General features: G+C 44.6%; 1 protein-coding gene across 1 annotated transcript in view; it reads left to right on the forward strand.

Moving 5' to 3' along the window:
• The window catches only part of mnta (MAX network transcriptional repressor a), a 145271-nt gene that overhangs the window by 12655 nt on the left and 115812 nt on the right, over positions 1-16804 (forward strand). Inside the window, exons 2-4 of the mRNA XM_038814476.1 lie at positions 5543-6056; positions 11197-11238; positions 11351-11462. Coding sequence (XP_038670404.1) covers positions 5543-6056; positions 11197-11238; positions 11351-11462 — 668 coding nt within the window. The remainder of the gene's footprint in view (positions 1-5542; positions 6057-11196; positions 11239-11350; positions 11463-16804) is intronic.

Genomic DNA, 16804 nt, shown 5'->3' on the forward strand with positions numbered 1-16804 from the left:
ACAGTTCCCAGCCAGAATGGACATGATTGGGTAAATTACACCCCCCCCTCCCTTCCTTCCACCCCTGTCTCAACTATCAACTACAGCTGGAGACCACACTGCTGTAAGTGACAGGGATTGATTCCATATGTATAATTTGTATTATGTTAACTCCTGTCCATCCAGTACAGGAGAAATAATCCTACTTTTATTGGGAGATGTTGCTGCAGTTTCAATCATGTGTTCTGTTTGCTGTAGTTTCTGGGACTCTTTTTAAGTGGACTTGTAGACTTGTTTATTTAAGTGCGCTGTGTAAACATTCTTTGTTTACTTCAGTAAGATACTTTGCTGTAAAACGGACTATTTGCTGTGAGCCCTGCCAGAAATCCCTCCCCACCTCCAAATCATTGGCCAACACAAAGGCGTCAGTAGACACTCTCCAGTAATACATTGTGCACCCAATGGCACTAATCACCTGTTACTATCAAGCATGATATCTTCTGACTTGCTATGACCATTGCCACAGGAGATCAGTAGGTGTTATAGAATATGTTTGTGACTTGTCCTTTATACAGCATCCGATACCGAATTAGTTTTGCGCTTCATTAATGCCACCCTTAATCTAACTTTGCTCTGTTTCCAAAGTGCTGCCATCTCCACACAACCTCTTTCAGATGGGAAGGCAGTAATTGAACTGGTACAACGGTTGCACCACATTCTGACTACCACAGTGAATCATAGAATCTACAGTGCAACAGGAGGCCATTCGGCCCATCGAGTCTGCACCGGCTCTTGGAAAGAGCACCCTACACCTCCGCCCTATCCCCGTAACCCCACCTCACCTGTTTGTTTTGGGCAATTTATCATGGCCAATTCACCCAACCATTTGGACAGTGGGAGGAAACCGGAGCACCCGGAGGAAACTCGCGCAGAAACAGGGAGAACGTGCAGACACAGACAGAGACCCAAGCCGGGAATCGAACCTCGAGCTGTTAAGCAACTGTGCCAACACTGCGCTACCGTGCTGCCCAGGTCTACAGACATGGTGGTAAAACCTGCAATGATGAAAGTTCACAGACTTGAAATGCTAACTTTGTTTCACTCAGGCAGCACGGTGGCACAGTGGGTTAGCCCTGTTGCCTCACGGCGCCGAGGTCCCAGGTTCGAATCCCGGCTCTGGGTCACCGTCCATGCGGAGCCCGCACACTCTCCCCGCGTCTGCTTGGGTCTCGCCCCACAACCCAAAGGGGTGTTTGCAATGAAAGTAGCTTGAATTTGCCAGCTTTATGTTGGGATTTTCTTTCTTTTTTCTGCAGCAAATGTCCAAATCCGAAGACTACGGACCTGCTTATCGGTCATAAGCTGCAATTCCTGTAGTGTGCAATCAGTTACCATTGATCTTCCTATCTAAGCTTCAAAAAGAATGGTCCCATTGCTCTGAAGTAGCCCACCTGTTAGCATTGACCAAGGCCTGAAGAAACACTTCCTCTTGTGGAGGGCAGACACTGCCTGTTTTGCCAAGAAATTGCTGTGAAGGGTTAAGGCACATACCACAGGGATCTCGGAAAGTTAATGAGCAGAGGAACATATCCCAAATTATAGCCATTATCCTTCGACGCGATCGTGGTTTTTTTTTTAAAATGGGAAAACTGGGAACAATAATCAAAGCAGGGGTGAATAGATGAAAATGACACTTCAAAAAGTACTTTAATGGGCTATAAGGTGCTTTGGGGAGTCCTGAAATCATGAAGGGTATTGTGGAAATCCTGGTTCTTTTATAATAAAGAAGGAAAAATTGCATTTACACACTGCTTTTCACAACCACAGGACATCTCCAGACACAATGAAGTACATTGGAAGTTTTGTCACTGTTGTAATGTAGGAAACGTAGGCAGCCAATTTGCCCACAGCAAGCTCCCACAGACAGCAATCTGATAATGATCAGACAATCTGTCTTTGTGATGTTGCGTGGGACCTAATTGTGGGCCAGGAAACAAGGGAGAACTCTCCCATTTTTCTTCAAAATAGTGTCATGGGATCTTTTAACACCCACCCAATCAGACAGATTGGTCTTGGTTTAAAGATTGCACCTCAGTCAGTGAAGCACACCCTCCGATCTGCACAGTGTCAGCCTTGATTATTATCTTGCTGTCCTGGAGTGGGCTGTAAAATGGAAGGGAGTGTCTTGAGGTCATGAAAGGGGCTATGCAAATGCCAGTTATTTCCTTTATCCTCAGTAGCGTGAGCCCATAGTTTGCTATATCTGTTCAAAATTTATTAAGTGAAATGTGTCAATTGATTAGAAAAAGGGGACGTTCTTCCAATTGGCTAAATGTCAGAATAAAAGTCCAGCGTTTCCTTGATGTGACAAATTATACGACTGCCAGATCTGAACCACATTGCCTTTCAGTTTCACTCTTGCTTTACCTTCCCTGTTGGGAGCAAAACGCATATCAACCCATGAGTTTTGATGACACATTTTATGCCCTGCCCATTCGGTTCCAACGTCCTGGACCTTGAACGGTAATTGCAAAGATAAAATGTAAAAGAGCTACTGTTTTGGCAATAAATGCCTCAACCATGGCTTACATATTCTTATGTTCGGTTTTATTTTAAATTGAGAATCCTAGTGAGGGACTAATCTCTTCATGCAGGACACCAGCGAGGTTGCAAAGATAAGTTAGATCAACAAGCTGTGAGCTTGGGTTTAAGTTGCAAGTTGTGGGACAGAAATTGCACTTGTGTAGCACATTGTTTCTTCCAGACATGGTAACGGTCTTCACATCCTATGAATTACCTTTAAAGTTTGGTCACTGTTACGTCGACAATCGTCGAAGCTGATCTGCACGTGGAAGGTCCCACAAACTGCCGAGGACACACACGCGATGGATTAGTCTTCCTTTCTGGGTGGGGTGATCGAGAGAAGAATGTTGGCCAGAGGAAAGTTGAGAGGAGATTTGCTAAAGGTGTTCAAAATCACGCGAGGTCTCGACTCGACAAGAGTAGACAGAAACTGTTCCCATTTGCAGAAAGGCCAAGAACTGGAGGACACCCAATTTAAGATGAATAACAAAAGGTCCAACAGTGACGTGGGAGGGAAAACCTTTGCCACGCAGCAGGCGGTTGGCATCTGGAATGCAGTGCTTGAGAGTGCAGTGAAGGCAGACTTAATTGTGGCTTTCAAAAGGCAGTTGGATAATTGTCTGAAGGGAAAAAATAACAACAGGGTAACGGGGAAAGGGCAGGGGAGTGGAATTGCCTGAGTTGCTCTTGCAGCGAGCCAGCACGGACATGATGGAGTGAATAGCCTCCTGCTGCCTGTAGGCGTTCTATGATTCTCGGACACTGAGAGAACTTTGCACTCCTTCAAGTAGCACCATTGGATTTTTATCATCAAACTGAACAGGCAGATGTGGCCTTGGTTTAATGCTGCATCGAATGACGGCACCTCTGATGAGACAGCGCTCCTTTTTCAGTATGGCAGTGAAGTGTCAGCCTAGATTATGTACTGAAGTCCAACATTGAGGATTGAACCCATGGCCATCTGATCTGATTTGGAGATTCAATTGCCGCCAATTGAGCCAGGGGTGCGAGGTGGGGTAGGAAATAGAAGCAGTGCCAACATTTGTAAACCCAGGGAAACAATGAGTTAAGAGACAATTCAATGAGTCTTGAGTTCAACTTTTATTATCAAACATTCTGTAGTCTTCTGAAAGCTGTTAGGCGACGACTATCTTCAGTTACAATAGAGTTCGAATGAAGATACAATGATGTCAGAGTAGTTGTCTAATACCAGGCCAATCCGCAGTTTAGCTCACTTATCTACACAGCTGGGTTGTGTTGCAGAGCAAGGTCAGCAGCGCGGGTTCAATTCCCGTACCGGCTAAGGTTATTCATGAAGGCCTCACCTTCTCAACCTTGCCCCTCACCTAAAAGTGCGGAGATCCTCAGGTTGAATCACCTCCAGTCAGCTCTCAACCTCAATGGGGAAAGCAGCCTCTGGCAACTTTACATTGACCTTACCACTTAACAGTACACCTAATTAGAGCTAATGTGATCTGTGTCTAATTTTTTCCAATTAATTTGAATAGGGTAATTGAATGGGACAACATTGATATCAAGGACTAGAAGTTCCAAGCAACCGTATTTATTGCTTGTGTTTCCAACCTTACCTTAAGTATATGGTGGTAGAAGAGCTTTCAGTTGCTGTCTGATATATGCATTAAGAAGTTACTATATTACAATGTTAAATGTTTGTCTGCAGATGGTGTAGAAGCAATGTATGTCTTCCTTTGTATCACTTGTTGATCTACCTAGGCTGTGGTGCGGACAACACCTCAATTTTAAGGTTCTAGGCCTTGGTTTCAAATCCCTCCATGGCCTGGCCCCTCCCTGCAATCTCCTCCAGCCCGACAATCCTCTGGGATGCTTGTTCTCCTACAATTCTGGCCTCTTCAGCATCCCTGATTTTAATCACATAAGCTCCCTGGGCACTAGGTTTTAAATTCCCTGCCTAAGCCTCGCTGCTTCTCCTCTCTGGCCACTACAGAATAAAGAAGTATGGCGTTAATAGAAAATTTAGTCAAGAGCTGAGTTAGGCCTAAGTTGAAGCATTGTGTACAGCGTCATTTTCCTCCCCCCTTCCTCCAGTGTTGTAACACCAAGTACGAAATGACAGAGGTGGGCTTGTTTTTTTTAAGATGTGGAGATGCAGGCGTTGGACTGGGGTGAGCATAGTAAGCAGTCTTACAACTCCAGGTTAAAGTCAACCTAGTGTTGTAAGACTTCTTACTTGTTTTTTAAAATAATCTTTATTGCCAAAAGTAGGCTTACATTAACACTGCAATGAAGTTACTGTGAAAATCCCCTAGTCGCCACACTCTGGCGCCTGTTCAGGTACACGGAGGGAGAATTCAGAATGTCCAGTTCACCTAACAACACATCTTTCGGGACATGTGGGAGGAAACCGGAGGAAACCTACGCAGACACGGGGGAGAACGTGCAGTTTCCGCACAGACAGTGCTTGTAGTACAGTGAGAAAGCACTGCTGATTTTTCCCCTTCTCCAGGGTACCGAGGGCAATTTTAGTAATCTTTTACACCTTGGTTGGGGTCATCGTGGACTTTATTGCTCATTTACCTACTCCCTTTCTCAACTGAGGCAAGAATGAGGAAAGGTGCAGCGTGGCAAGGTTGAATAGCTTGCCAACACTCTGTCCGCATGAAGAATGGAAGCCATGGAACCAGACTGTACTGGAGAGCATCTGTGGAAGCATATCCATTATGAATCAGTGTACAGGGGCCACGGACAAATGGGGAGAGTTTTACCATCCTAATTCTTATCCTGCTGGAATACCCATACTGAGTGAAATAACCTACAAAGGTGTCTTAAAGAATTTTGGGTTGAAATTTTGCTGTGCATAATTACTTTTCTTAGTATGCAACAACTATGCACTTACTTCTGGTGGTCAGGCAGATAATAAACATAAAAAACAAAGAGAGAGCAGTAATTGTTAGTTTCGTATAGGTCTTCTAATTTTTTTCTGTGTACCTTTCACTTTCAGAAGAACATGAGAAAAGAGACAAGCACCTTTTGGAAAGGGAACCAGAACGTAGAAAAACAGATTTGGAAAGAGTCAACAATGTACTCCACATAGAAGAGGTTAAAGCTGAACTCCACGCTGTTCCTGCACTTCCGATCCCAAAACCATTGCCTCCTCCTCCTGCTGCTGCTGCCACAATCGTCGTGCCTCACTTGGTCAGTCCTTCCCTGGCTCTGTCCCCGCTTCCTCCCCAAATCGTACAGCGTCACCAGCCGGTCCTGAGCCCCGCCAACAGCAACAGAGAAATCTCCCGGTCCCCGCCTGTGCTTCATCGACCTCCAATCTCTACACTCACTGACCCACAGCCTGGCCTGCCGTTGATGAGCAGCTCGCCCCAGCAGTTTACAAGTTCAGTGTTGGCAATCCCGCCACATCACGTCATCCAGCAGTCGCCCCTACCGCAGCAGCCGAGTGGCCTTAAGCCAAGCCCAGTGGACGAAGGAAAGCCCCAGGATCAAAAGAGAAGGCCAGGAGGGTGTGTGCCAACAATGCTAATTACCATTCCTCAAGTTGTCTTTGGTCGCATAACGGAAATAATTATTTGCATTTCTAACTGGTCTTTATGTTTAACCTTCATCAAACTTGAAATATTTGGTTTGCGATACATGAAACCTAAAAGTTTAAACGCAAGGCTGATGAGTGAGTCTGTGCACGTAGCAGGTTTTTTGAGCTGTAAATCAGATTGCCTGTTTTCAGGTTTTGTGGTAACAGTCATCAGAACCCCTTGATTTGCACTAGTTTTAGTTGTTCATGATGAATATATAGTTTCAGGAATTAGATACAGGAGGAAGCATTTCCTCGGTGTACCTTCCTGCTTCTCTCTATTGCTCTGGTGAAGATAAGTCCATGGATTGGTTTGAGCAAATACATTTGAAGCACATTTTGAAAAGAAATGTATATAACTAGCAGCTTTGATAGCATTTATTGAAATAAGCGCATGGACTTTTAAACCGAGGATTACTTTGCAAGTACGAGCCGTTGATCGGACACCTCGTCCGATTGGTGCCAGAGAATTGCAGGTGGTGCTCGTGACTTTCTGGTGTAATAACTCCACAGAAGCAGAAGTCCCTTCACCAGAATCCCTTTTTATTAACAAAACCAACAGCAGTGCAACCATATGCATTTAGCTTGCTGTCTACACTGGGAGTGCAGAAGATCTGACACTCCCTGTTATATACAAAGAAGAGGTTCCCTGATTGGCCCACGAATCAGGGAACCCGTATTCCAATTGGCCAATCTCAAAGACCTGGTCTAAGTCGTCACAGCTGGTCATGGGGATGGTTCACGCAGGAAATCTAGGATTCAGTGTTCCACTGAACTATGGAAAAAACAGCCAGCAGTTCTAGATTTTGTCCTTTCAAACCGGAGGGAGGATTCTGTGACGTGTGTCAAAGGGATCAAATTTTGGAGGCTACAGTGATAGCAATAGGAACAGTTGAGGTGCACAAGAAATATATTGGTTCAATGTTAAAGTGTCACTGCGCATGAGTTGTTTTTTTTAAACTATGCTGTGTTGGTACCAAATGAAGGGCAACTACAGATGGGCAATAAATGTTGGCCTAACCAGCGACGCCCACATCCCGTAAATGAATTTTTAAAAAGTCTTAACGGCCACACTCCAAGCAGATCTTTGGCTGGGTAATGCAAATAAATCTTAGCGGTGTCAAGAACCAAGACCCTTCAAGTGGGAAAATTGAAAAGAAAAATGTATGTGTTATTGTTTTGTGGTCTTGGTCACAATCACCTCTCTGATTGGCAGCATTAAAGATAAATAGCCAAAGGGCACTTTAATGGTGCATCTTAATAAATAAAAAGGTTTTAGAAAGCATTTAATGTTGTGCCAATGCCCTCTCAAATGGCACATGCGCTGAATTATTGCAGAATTTCTCAATCCGTTTTAAATACAGCAAATCTCATTGTGTTGTATTTCAGTGTTTTGTGAGTGGGTTTTTTTTTCTATTCGTTCATGGGATGGCTGTGGACTGGGCCATCATTTGTTGCCCTTGAAAGGAGTGGCTTGCCTACTTCAGAGTTAAAAGTCAACCATATTGTTGGTAGGCCTGGAGTCTTAGACCATGTAAGGACGGCAGATTCCTTTCCCTTTGTGAACCACATGGGTTTTTACGACAATCGACAATGGTTTCCTGGCTGTCTATAGACTTTCAATTCCACGGTTATTTGTTGAATTTGTCTGCTGTGGTGGGATTTGAACCCGGGACTCAGGATTACTAGTCCAGTGGCAATACCACTACACCACCCCCCTCCCCATACTTTCTGATGTGAAAATTCCCAAGGCTTCCAAATCGGCGTGAGTATGAAGAGTAAAGGCTAGGATGGATATCCAAAATGCATAGAGAATTTTATGTTAGGTTGGAACTTGTAAAGCACTCCGAAGATCAATTAAAAGTTTAGCCTCTTGATTGCTTTGGAGGATCAAAGCTGACACTGGTAGAATGTGCAAACTCTACACGGACAGTGAACTGGGGATGGGATCAAACCCGGATCCACAGCGCCGTCAGGCAGTGCGCCACTGCACCACCCTGCTGCCCGTGACCAATTTGTAGTTGACTCTAAATTTAACCACGATTGTGCACTGCATGGTGCTGTTAATGACTAAATACTTTGAACGAAGTTGTCTCAAAAGGTTCAAATCCAGCCTGGAAGCTTTCCTCCCGTTCCGACAGCTCATTGGCAAGAAATACCAGTCATTCCAAATTATACTTTTTGGTTCGAACAGTTCCTGCAGTCTGATCTTGAATTTCTATTTGGGCCGCGCTGAAAACAAGGCAACAATTCTATGAACCACTCAGGTGACCAGAATCCAGAAATGAATCCTATAAACATTGAACCTCTTGTTCTATTGATGGAGATGTTGAAACCTCCCATTCTTCCAGTGTGAAAAGAGGTGCCAACACTACATTGACACAAGTTAAATTCACCAAATCAATTCAGGCTCAGCTTTAGTCTTTGACCTCTGATTTTCTACTATGGGAATTCATCTCCAGTTACACTTGAGAAGAATAAGATAGCTTAAACGTCGGTTAACTTGGCTGCAGTGTACTGGCTGGCTGATGCGTGGAACTGTTCTTGGCGTCTTAGTGGGAAGTCCCTCTTCTAAAAGCATTCTGTTTCCCTAAGTTCTTGTTCTAACAGGCAGCCTTGAGCAGTTAATGGTAATTCTGTGATTTAAGCTGATGCCTTCACCCAATTGTGTTCCATTCTGTGGGCAGGATTCTCCGAGTGGGAGATCGCCAGGGGTCGGTGTGAATCCCGCCCCCGCCGTCCTCCCAATTCTCTCCCTCCCCCCCCCCCCCCAAAACCGGCCTGGCGTGAGTCGCACCGTCCACCTCGGAGAATGGCGGGGTCCAGCGCGACTCAATGGGCCCCGGGGCTGTCCGGATTCTCCGGCCCGCGATGGGCCGAAGACCCGCCCATTCTATGCCGGTCCCGCCGGCGTAAATTAGAGTTGGTCCCTTACCGGCGAGACCTGACGGCACGGGCGGGCTCCAGGGTTCCTGGGGGGAAGCGGGGGGATCTTGCCTCAGGAGGTGCCCCCCTGGTGGCCTGGCCCATGGTCAGGGCCCACCAATCCGCGGGCGGCACTCTATTACCCCGCATCGGCCGTTGTGGTCCTCCGCACGAACCCTTCTGTGCATGCGCGGGGATGATGCCAGCATGCGCTGGTGCTCCCACGCATGCGCCAACTCGCGCCGGCCGACGGAGGCCCTTCGACGCCGGTTGGCATGGCACCAAGCCCCTATCCCGCTGGCCGGCGGGGCATCAACCACTCCGGGGCGGGTCTAGCCCCTGAAGGTGCAGAGAATTCTGCACCTTTTGGGCGGCCTGACGCCGGAGTGGTTGGCGCCACTCCGTCCCGCCGGACCCCCCGCCCCGCCGGGTACGGGAGAATCCCACCCTGTGACTTTTCTTTCCTTTTTTTCTCGCTTTCCTTTTCTTGCATCTTTCTTTTATTTCTCTCTCCTTTTGACTCTGCCATTTCCCTCTCTACTCTTAACGCCATCCCATTCCCAAATAAAATTAGGGGGAAACATTCTTTATGATCACAATAAAGAGCATGGATATTATTTGGCTGTAAATTGCAAATAGATGAAATGCAATTTTCCCCACAACACCAGCCATCAAACTTTTTGTTTTTGGTGACTGCAAGCTCTTTCCCTTGAGTTAGAGAATTTAATGGATTCTTCCTTTTTTCCTTCTCGCCTCAAAACTAAAAGTTCACGAGGTGCTCTAGGAGTAAACTTGACAAATTATTAACTTTGCACCACCACCACCACCTAAACCACGATAGCTTTTAACATTTACTTCTAACACCAGGACTCTTGTTACTGTCATTGGGAAGGGATTGTAACAACTGCAGGCATTGTCATCGCTGAGGTCTTTTAATGTTGTATGCCTTGGGCAGTTCCCTCTCTTTATAGTGTTCAGGGTTATTAACAGGTTAAGTACTTGCAAAGGAAAAACAATTGCAGGGCTATAGAGAAGGGGAAAGCCTGTAGGTTGTGGGGTGAAAGCTGCTTCAATGGCTCATTGAGAAAATGGGCTGCCTATTTTTGTAGTGAGCTGGAGGGACAAGGAAGGCTCTGGGTGTGATCCTGTGTCTGAATGGAGTTAGAAAATCCTCATCCACAGGTTATGATGGATAAGCTAAAATTGGCCTCATAAGGCCAGGAGAGGGGAAATAACAGGCCCCTGTGTCTCATTGCTGCTGAGAATCAGATTCTGGGGGATTGCTGTTACCAATGGAACCCGACCTTAGTATAAAGCATTGTCTTTAGAAGATAAAGGTAAGATTACGTCTAAACATACTGCTATCAGTCTGCTCTGGGAGCAATTGTCTTACAAACACTGGAAATCTATTTCAGGAGAGCTCCAGAATGTTTATGTGCCAAGCTATTCTGAATGAAATGGCTGTTGCAGGAAGGAACACCAGCCAATTCTCAGTCCAGAGCAGACCTTGTAGAGTGTAGGAAAGAATGAAGAAACTGCAAGAGTAAAAAATATTGTTGGAGGAAAGATGAGGAAGCTGCCAATGAGATACTTTGCAGTGTTACCTCACGGTGGTTCACACCGCCTGCAAGAAGGGTTCTTGTAAATTGGCTTGTGCAGCAACAGGGTATCACTTCCACGCAGTAAATTTAAAAGTTGAGACAAGAAGGTGGGACGGTGTCCTCTTAAGGTGTCACTTCCGTGAGCATGTCTAGCTTGGTGTTCACGTTGGCGGATTGCACACCTAGTGAAGTACCTTGGAGTGTTTCGTTATGTGAAGGTCACTGAATGTAAAATAGTTTTTGTTAACGTAAAATTGATCCCGGGCGATTCACCCACTGTGCTGCAATGAGACCTCTTGCGTCGTCGGACCTAAGCAACATGAGACAGCTTTCCTTCAGGGAGGGGATCTTGCATGGCGATTTGACTCCAGGATTATGATGCCACAGTTCTCTTGAGGAGCACTTGGAACTGTTGTGAATAAACGTGAAAGTGGCACTCTTGCTTCGCTCTTTCATTCATTAGATTATTTCTCACATTAGCTTTGTGTATTTGGGGTTGGTTGACCAGAATAACCTGCCAACAATGTTGCCATCTTTTTATTTCAGGGCAGGGACACGGGAAGTGCACAATAAATTGGAGAAGAACAGGTATGTACTCACTGATACCAACTCTCTGTTTGAATGGTGGGGAAGGAATCTTTTCCTAAATTACTGTAGATTAACGGGCTTTTTTTTTCTTTTTACGTTTATTGGTTTGCAGACGTGCTCATTTAAAGGAATGTTTTGAAACATTGAAAAAGAACATCCCCAATCTGGATGACAAGAAAACATCAAACCTAAGTGTTTTGCGGAGTGCCTTGCGATATATTCAGGTATGAGTAATATAGGATTGTGTACTGCACTATTTTAAGATGCTAAATGGTTACGGAGCCATGTTCTTTTTTGGAAGATTCATTTTTGAGCAATTGCTACGCATCATCATGTCGTATTAGATACGCAGTCAAATTTGTGGCTGTGTCGCTTTTTCTTTGGAGTGGTTCCTTTTGAAGAGTTTGTGACTTGGCCTTGGGTGGAGGTTGAGCTGAGAAGGTTTGTTTTATGGATTCGACTTTGTAGAAATGCATCAATCCTTTTTTTGTCCTCACACTCAATCCCAGTGTTTGTGATCAATATTCTATGATTATGAAACTTTCCAAGAAGCAATTCCAAGCAAAGTTTTTTAAAAACACATAAAATTCTTCCAGTGCTCAACACAACCATATCGGAAGTGTGACAGAAGTGTGTGGATATTTGCAGATCTTTTAACACCATGTCACTTAAAGTAATGAATCTATTACTTAAATATAACCTTTTAAAGAGTTGAGTTACAGAAATGTATTCTTAGTGTCTGGAACAGTGAAGTAATTGATGCTTTTAAGATGTAGGGCGTCTCAGCAATGTTCCTGTTGAGAAGGCCTGGATCAGGGTGATGATCCTCCTTCATGTCCTGTGTTTACTTCCACTCCTGAGATTTCCTGTTTTGTTCTTGTGCTGACTTATTTTTGGTAAAGTTAACAGGAACCAATTTATCTCCCTTGCACAGCCCAACATCGAGTCCTCATACTACTTAAAAAAAAAAAGTGCTGAATCCTTTCCAACATTTACTGACTTGTCGTTTCCTGTGTGGAAGGCCCAATAATAGTGATTTTAAAAAAAATCAAATGCCAAGTGTTACTGTGGATTAGCACACTGGCCTTTCATTTCCAGAGATCACCTTAGTCAGGGAGAGTGGAAGTCTCACGTCCCTTACTTCTACCTGCAATGAGTTCACTTTAAATCGGTTTGGCCAGTCTAGTCAGTTCCCAGAGGCCTAACGACAAACACCAGAACTGACCATAATTTGGTAGAGTTGGCAGTCTTCATGAGAGCAGGTCGCAAGATAGATTACGTGGGGTCAAAGCATATTCTTAACATTGGAACATAAGAAAATCAGCAACAGAAGCAGGCCTCGGCCATTTGGCCTACTCTAGTCTGGTCTCCCACTAGTTTATGGCTGATCTGATTGTGGCCTTGATTCCACTTTCCTCCCGGTCCCCCTTGTAGATCAAAAATCTTCATATCTCAACTGTGAAGGCACTCAATGATCCAGTCTCGATTGCGCTCTCTGGTAGAGAATTCCAAAGATTAACAACCCTTTTGAGAGACAAAATTCTTCTTCACCTCCATCTTAAATGAGAGTCCCCTAATTTTGGAACTGTACCCCATAGTTCTAGATTCCCCGATGAGGGTACACGTTCCTTTAAAAGGCAACCTTTTCATTTCAAGAAACAACCCAGTGAATCCTCTCTGAACTGCCTCCAATAAGGAGACCAAAACTTTTTGCAGTGCTCCAGGTATGGTCTCACCAATGCCCTGTACACTTACTCCAGCACCCTTGCGATAAAGGTGAATGTTCGATTTGCCTTTCGAAATAACCTACTGTGCCTCCATGCTAACTTTTTGTCATTCAACACACCCAGATCCCTCTGTACTGTAATATTCTGCGGTCTCGTACTAGTTAAATAATATTCTGGCCAAGGGAATTAACTCGCAAGACCGTTGCTTATTGAGTGGAAGTAACACAGAGATGGAGAGGGAGAGATCATTTACAACTGTGCATCACTTCATTGAAGGGCTTCAAAAAAAGTCCTTTTCTCAAGGGAATTGCAGCCTCAAACAGGTTGTGGTGGCCAGGGCCGTACTCAGTTTGCTTATGCGGATGTCCTCGAGTGCATTGCATGGGATTGAAGAGCCCATTGCCTATTGTTAAATAAAATAATTTGTATTTGTCTAGTGTCTTTCACAACCTCAAAATCTTACAGTGCTTCACAGACAATGAAGTATCTTTTGAAGTGTTGTAATGTAGGAAATGCAATATAATGTATTCATGTATTACATCAGTACCACACCGGACCTTGCTGTGTTGAAAGTGGTTGTGTTTTCTTCAGAGGAGACTTGTTTTAGGGCACTTTATTTTTAACCCTCTTTATAGCCAGATTGCGTTCAAAACAATTGGAGTGTTACGGGGTGAAATCGAGCTGTGTGACATTTTTATCATCTTGGTGTGAAATTTCTTTGTTTGCTATATTAACAATAGTATGATCCCCTTTGTACAGGTATCATCCACTTTAAAATAGTAGTAATAGACAGGAATTTTAACTTCTGTCAGAAGGGTGTGTGTTCGAGTAATCTAGCCTGACGTGTCAGTGAGAGAGTGCTGCATTGTTGAAGGTGCCATTTTTATGAAGCTGCCTGACAGTCTTAAGATCCCATGACACTGTTTGCAGAAGAGTTCTTTCAGTATCTTGGCTTTTCATGAAGAATAATGTGCCAAAAACTGATTAACCGCTTATTTATTTAATTTACTATTGCAGGATCTTATTCTGTGCAAATTAGTCATGTGGAAATGTGCAAAAATAAGTACAAGTGCTTCTTTCCTACATATGTTTTTGTAACTGGTATAATCCTTGATGTAATTGTGGGAAATTATTGTTCAATATCTGATCATCAAATCTCCGTTTTCTGACATATTATCAGTGAGGTGCATGCCAGTTACATTAAGAATTGCCATTTGGTGCAATTATTTCCAAACAGAGTTCCAAGGGTCAAAGATGTGACCATACTGATACCTTGCCCTTGGGTACCATGCCTCTAAGAGGGCATTGGCTACCATGGACTGCCATTGGATTGGTGCATGACAATGCTTGGCAAAATGCAGCGGTGATCTTCTGTTGCCTTCTGCAGTATGGCCGAGAAAGAAACACTCGGGGCGGCACGGAGGCACAGTGGTTAGCACTGCTGCCACCTGTCATCACGCACATTGAAAGGGATTACAGGCTGATAATCAACCTGTTTGGCCGTCTTATGAACGCACCTTCCATGGCTAACAAGTCCTGAAGTGGGACTTGAACCTAGGACTTGTGGCCCAGAGGTAGTGACGCTACCCACTGTGCCACAAAACCTCTTCCTGATCACACTGATTATGGCGTACTAATCAGGAGCATTGTCGCCTCGGCTGGAACTAGATGTTGATAAATCGTCGATTCGCTTTTTTGTCTGCTCTCCATAATGCAATGGTAGGAAGTCGTCGGACAAATTGAGCTTTGGGTTGGATGGGTCTTCACCCATGGGAAAACTGAACCGGATTAATAACGTTTGTTTGGTATAGCTTGCAATAAAAGAAAGTTTACATTAGTTGGCAAAACATTGCTATCTGGTTACCTATTGTTTCATACCACAGTGGGATGTTTTGGAGGACAGAAACTTATATCAATCCAAAGGTTTAAACAAAATCCTAGCCTCTCAAGGTTCAGAAGGAATCAAATGTTTCTCTTTACACAAAAGACAAATAAGCAAAACTCTGACCCTGTTGTAAGTACTGAACTTACTCATCAAATACAGTAGAACTGTGTCTCTTATCTGGAGCCTATTGGAATGAGAGGGCCTATTAGATTCCAAGCAGCAAAGTGATTGCATAAACAACTGGCACCTTCCTAACTGTATTACTGCTTACTATAGGATTTCTGCAGTCTCTCATTTGATTGGGGCTTGGCACTGTTTCCTCTTAGCCATATGTCAGCTGTGCTGTTCGGAGTAGAACTTATTTTTTTCAATCAAGCAATGAATCGATTTTCTCACTCCTCCCCCCCCCCCCCCCCACTCCTCAATTGTCCAGAAACAAAAAAAATTGGAGAAGTCCAGAACTGCAAAAATGTGGCCTTGAATTATTTTAAATCTAATTCACTCAAAACACCGGGGTCTCACTCCCCACAACCCATAGGATGTGCAGGGTGGGTGGATTGGCCATGCTACAGTGCCCTTTAATTGGGAAAAAAAAAGAATTGGAGAGTAATTTTAAAAAGTAACAAAAATAATAATTCACTCAGATCACAAATAAAAGCAGTTTAAACCCAAGGTTTTAAAATGTCAGCCTGCCTCTTGGGAACAGATTGTTTACCACCTCACCCATTCCACCTTAGTAAAAGCTGGAAGTTGGTGGATTGGAACCATAGAATCCTTCAGCGCAGAAGGAGGCCATTCAGCCCATCGAGTTCTGCACTGACCCTCTGAAAGAGCACCCTACCTAGGCCCACTCCCCCACCCTATTTCCCATAACTCCACCTAGGGGCAATTTAGCATGATCAAGCCACCTAACCTGCTCATGTTTGGACTATGGCAGGAAGCCAGAGCACCCGACGGAAACCCACGCAGACACGGGAAGAATATGTGCAAGCTCCACATATGCAAACTCTGTCAACCGGGAATCGAACCCGAGCCTCTGGTGCTGTGAGGCAGCAGTGCTAACCACTGTGCCACCGTGCCGCCCCTGGCTTCCCAACGTATTTCCAATTACTGGGAACATAACCCCCTACCTGAACCAATCCCACCTGTTCCCACATGATTAAACGACCCCCCCCCCCGCTTCCTGTTTGTGAGAATTCTTAAATCTGATTTGTTGAAGGGTCTTGTGCTTCCTGCCTTGCTCAGTTTTGCCACTGATTCACTGTGCGGACTCCACGCTAGATCACAGCATGTCTGCGCTCACAAGCCTGCATAAACTCTGTGGGCAGCTGTTAGTGTAGTGAAGATTAAGCATAAAAATTGGCTAGTCATGATGCAGCTGTACAGAACCTTAGTTAGGTCACATTTGGAATATTGCATAATTCTGGTCGCCACACTACCAGAAGGATGTGGAGGCTTTGGAGAGGGTACGGAAGAGGTTTACCAGGATGTTGCCTGGTCTGGAGCGTATTAGCTATGAGGAGAGGTTGGATAAACTCCGTTTTCGCTGAAATGACGGAAGTTGAGGGGCAACCTGATAGAGGTTTACAAAATTATAAGTGGCATAGACAGAGTGGATAGTCAGATGCATTTTCCCAGGGTGGAAAAATCAATTACTAGGGGACTTGGGTTTAAGGTGCGAGGGGGAAAGTTTAGAAAAGATTTTCAAGGCAAATCCTTTACACAGAGGGTGGTGAGTGCCTGGAATGTGCTGCTAGGGGAGGTGGTGGAAGCAGATACTATAGCGGCGTTTAAGAGGCATCTTGACGAATACATGAATAGAGGGATTATGGACCCCGGAGGTGCAGAATGTTTTAATTTAGACAGGCATCATGATTGGTGCAGGCTTGGTGAGCTGAAGGGCCTGTTCCTGTGCTGTACTGTTCTTTGTTCTTTCCTGCTTACCCCAAAATCC

The sequence above is a fragment of the Scyliorhinus canicula genome, chromosome 12 (genome assembly GCF_902713615.1).
Source record: "Scyliorhinus canicula chromosome 12, sScyCan1.1, whole genome shotgun sequence".
Classification (NCBI taxonomy): Eukaryota; Metazoa; Chordata; class Chondrichthyes; order Carcharhiniformes; family Scyliorhinidae; genus Scyliorhinus; species Scyliorhinus canicula.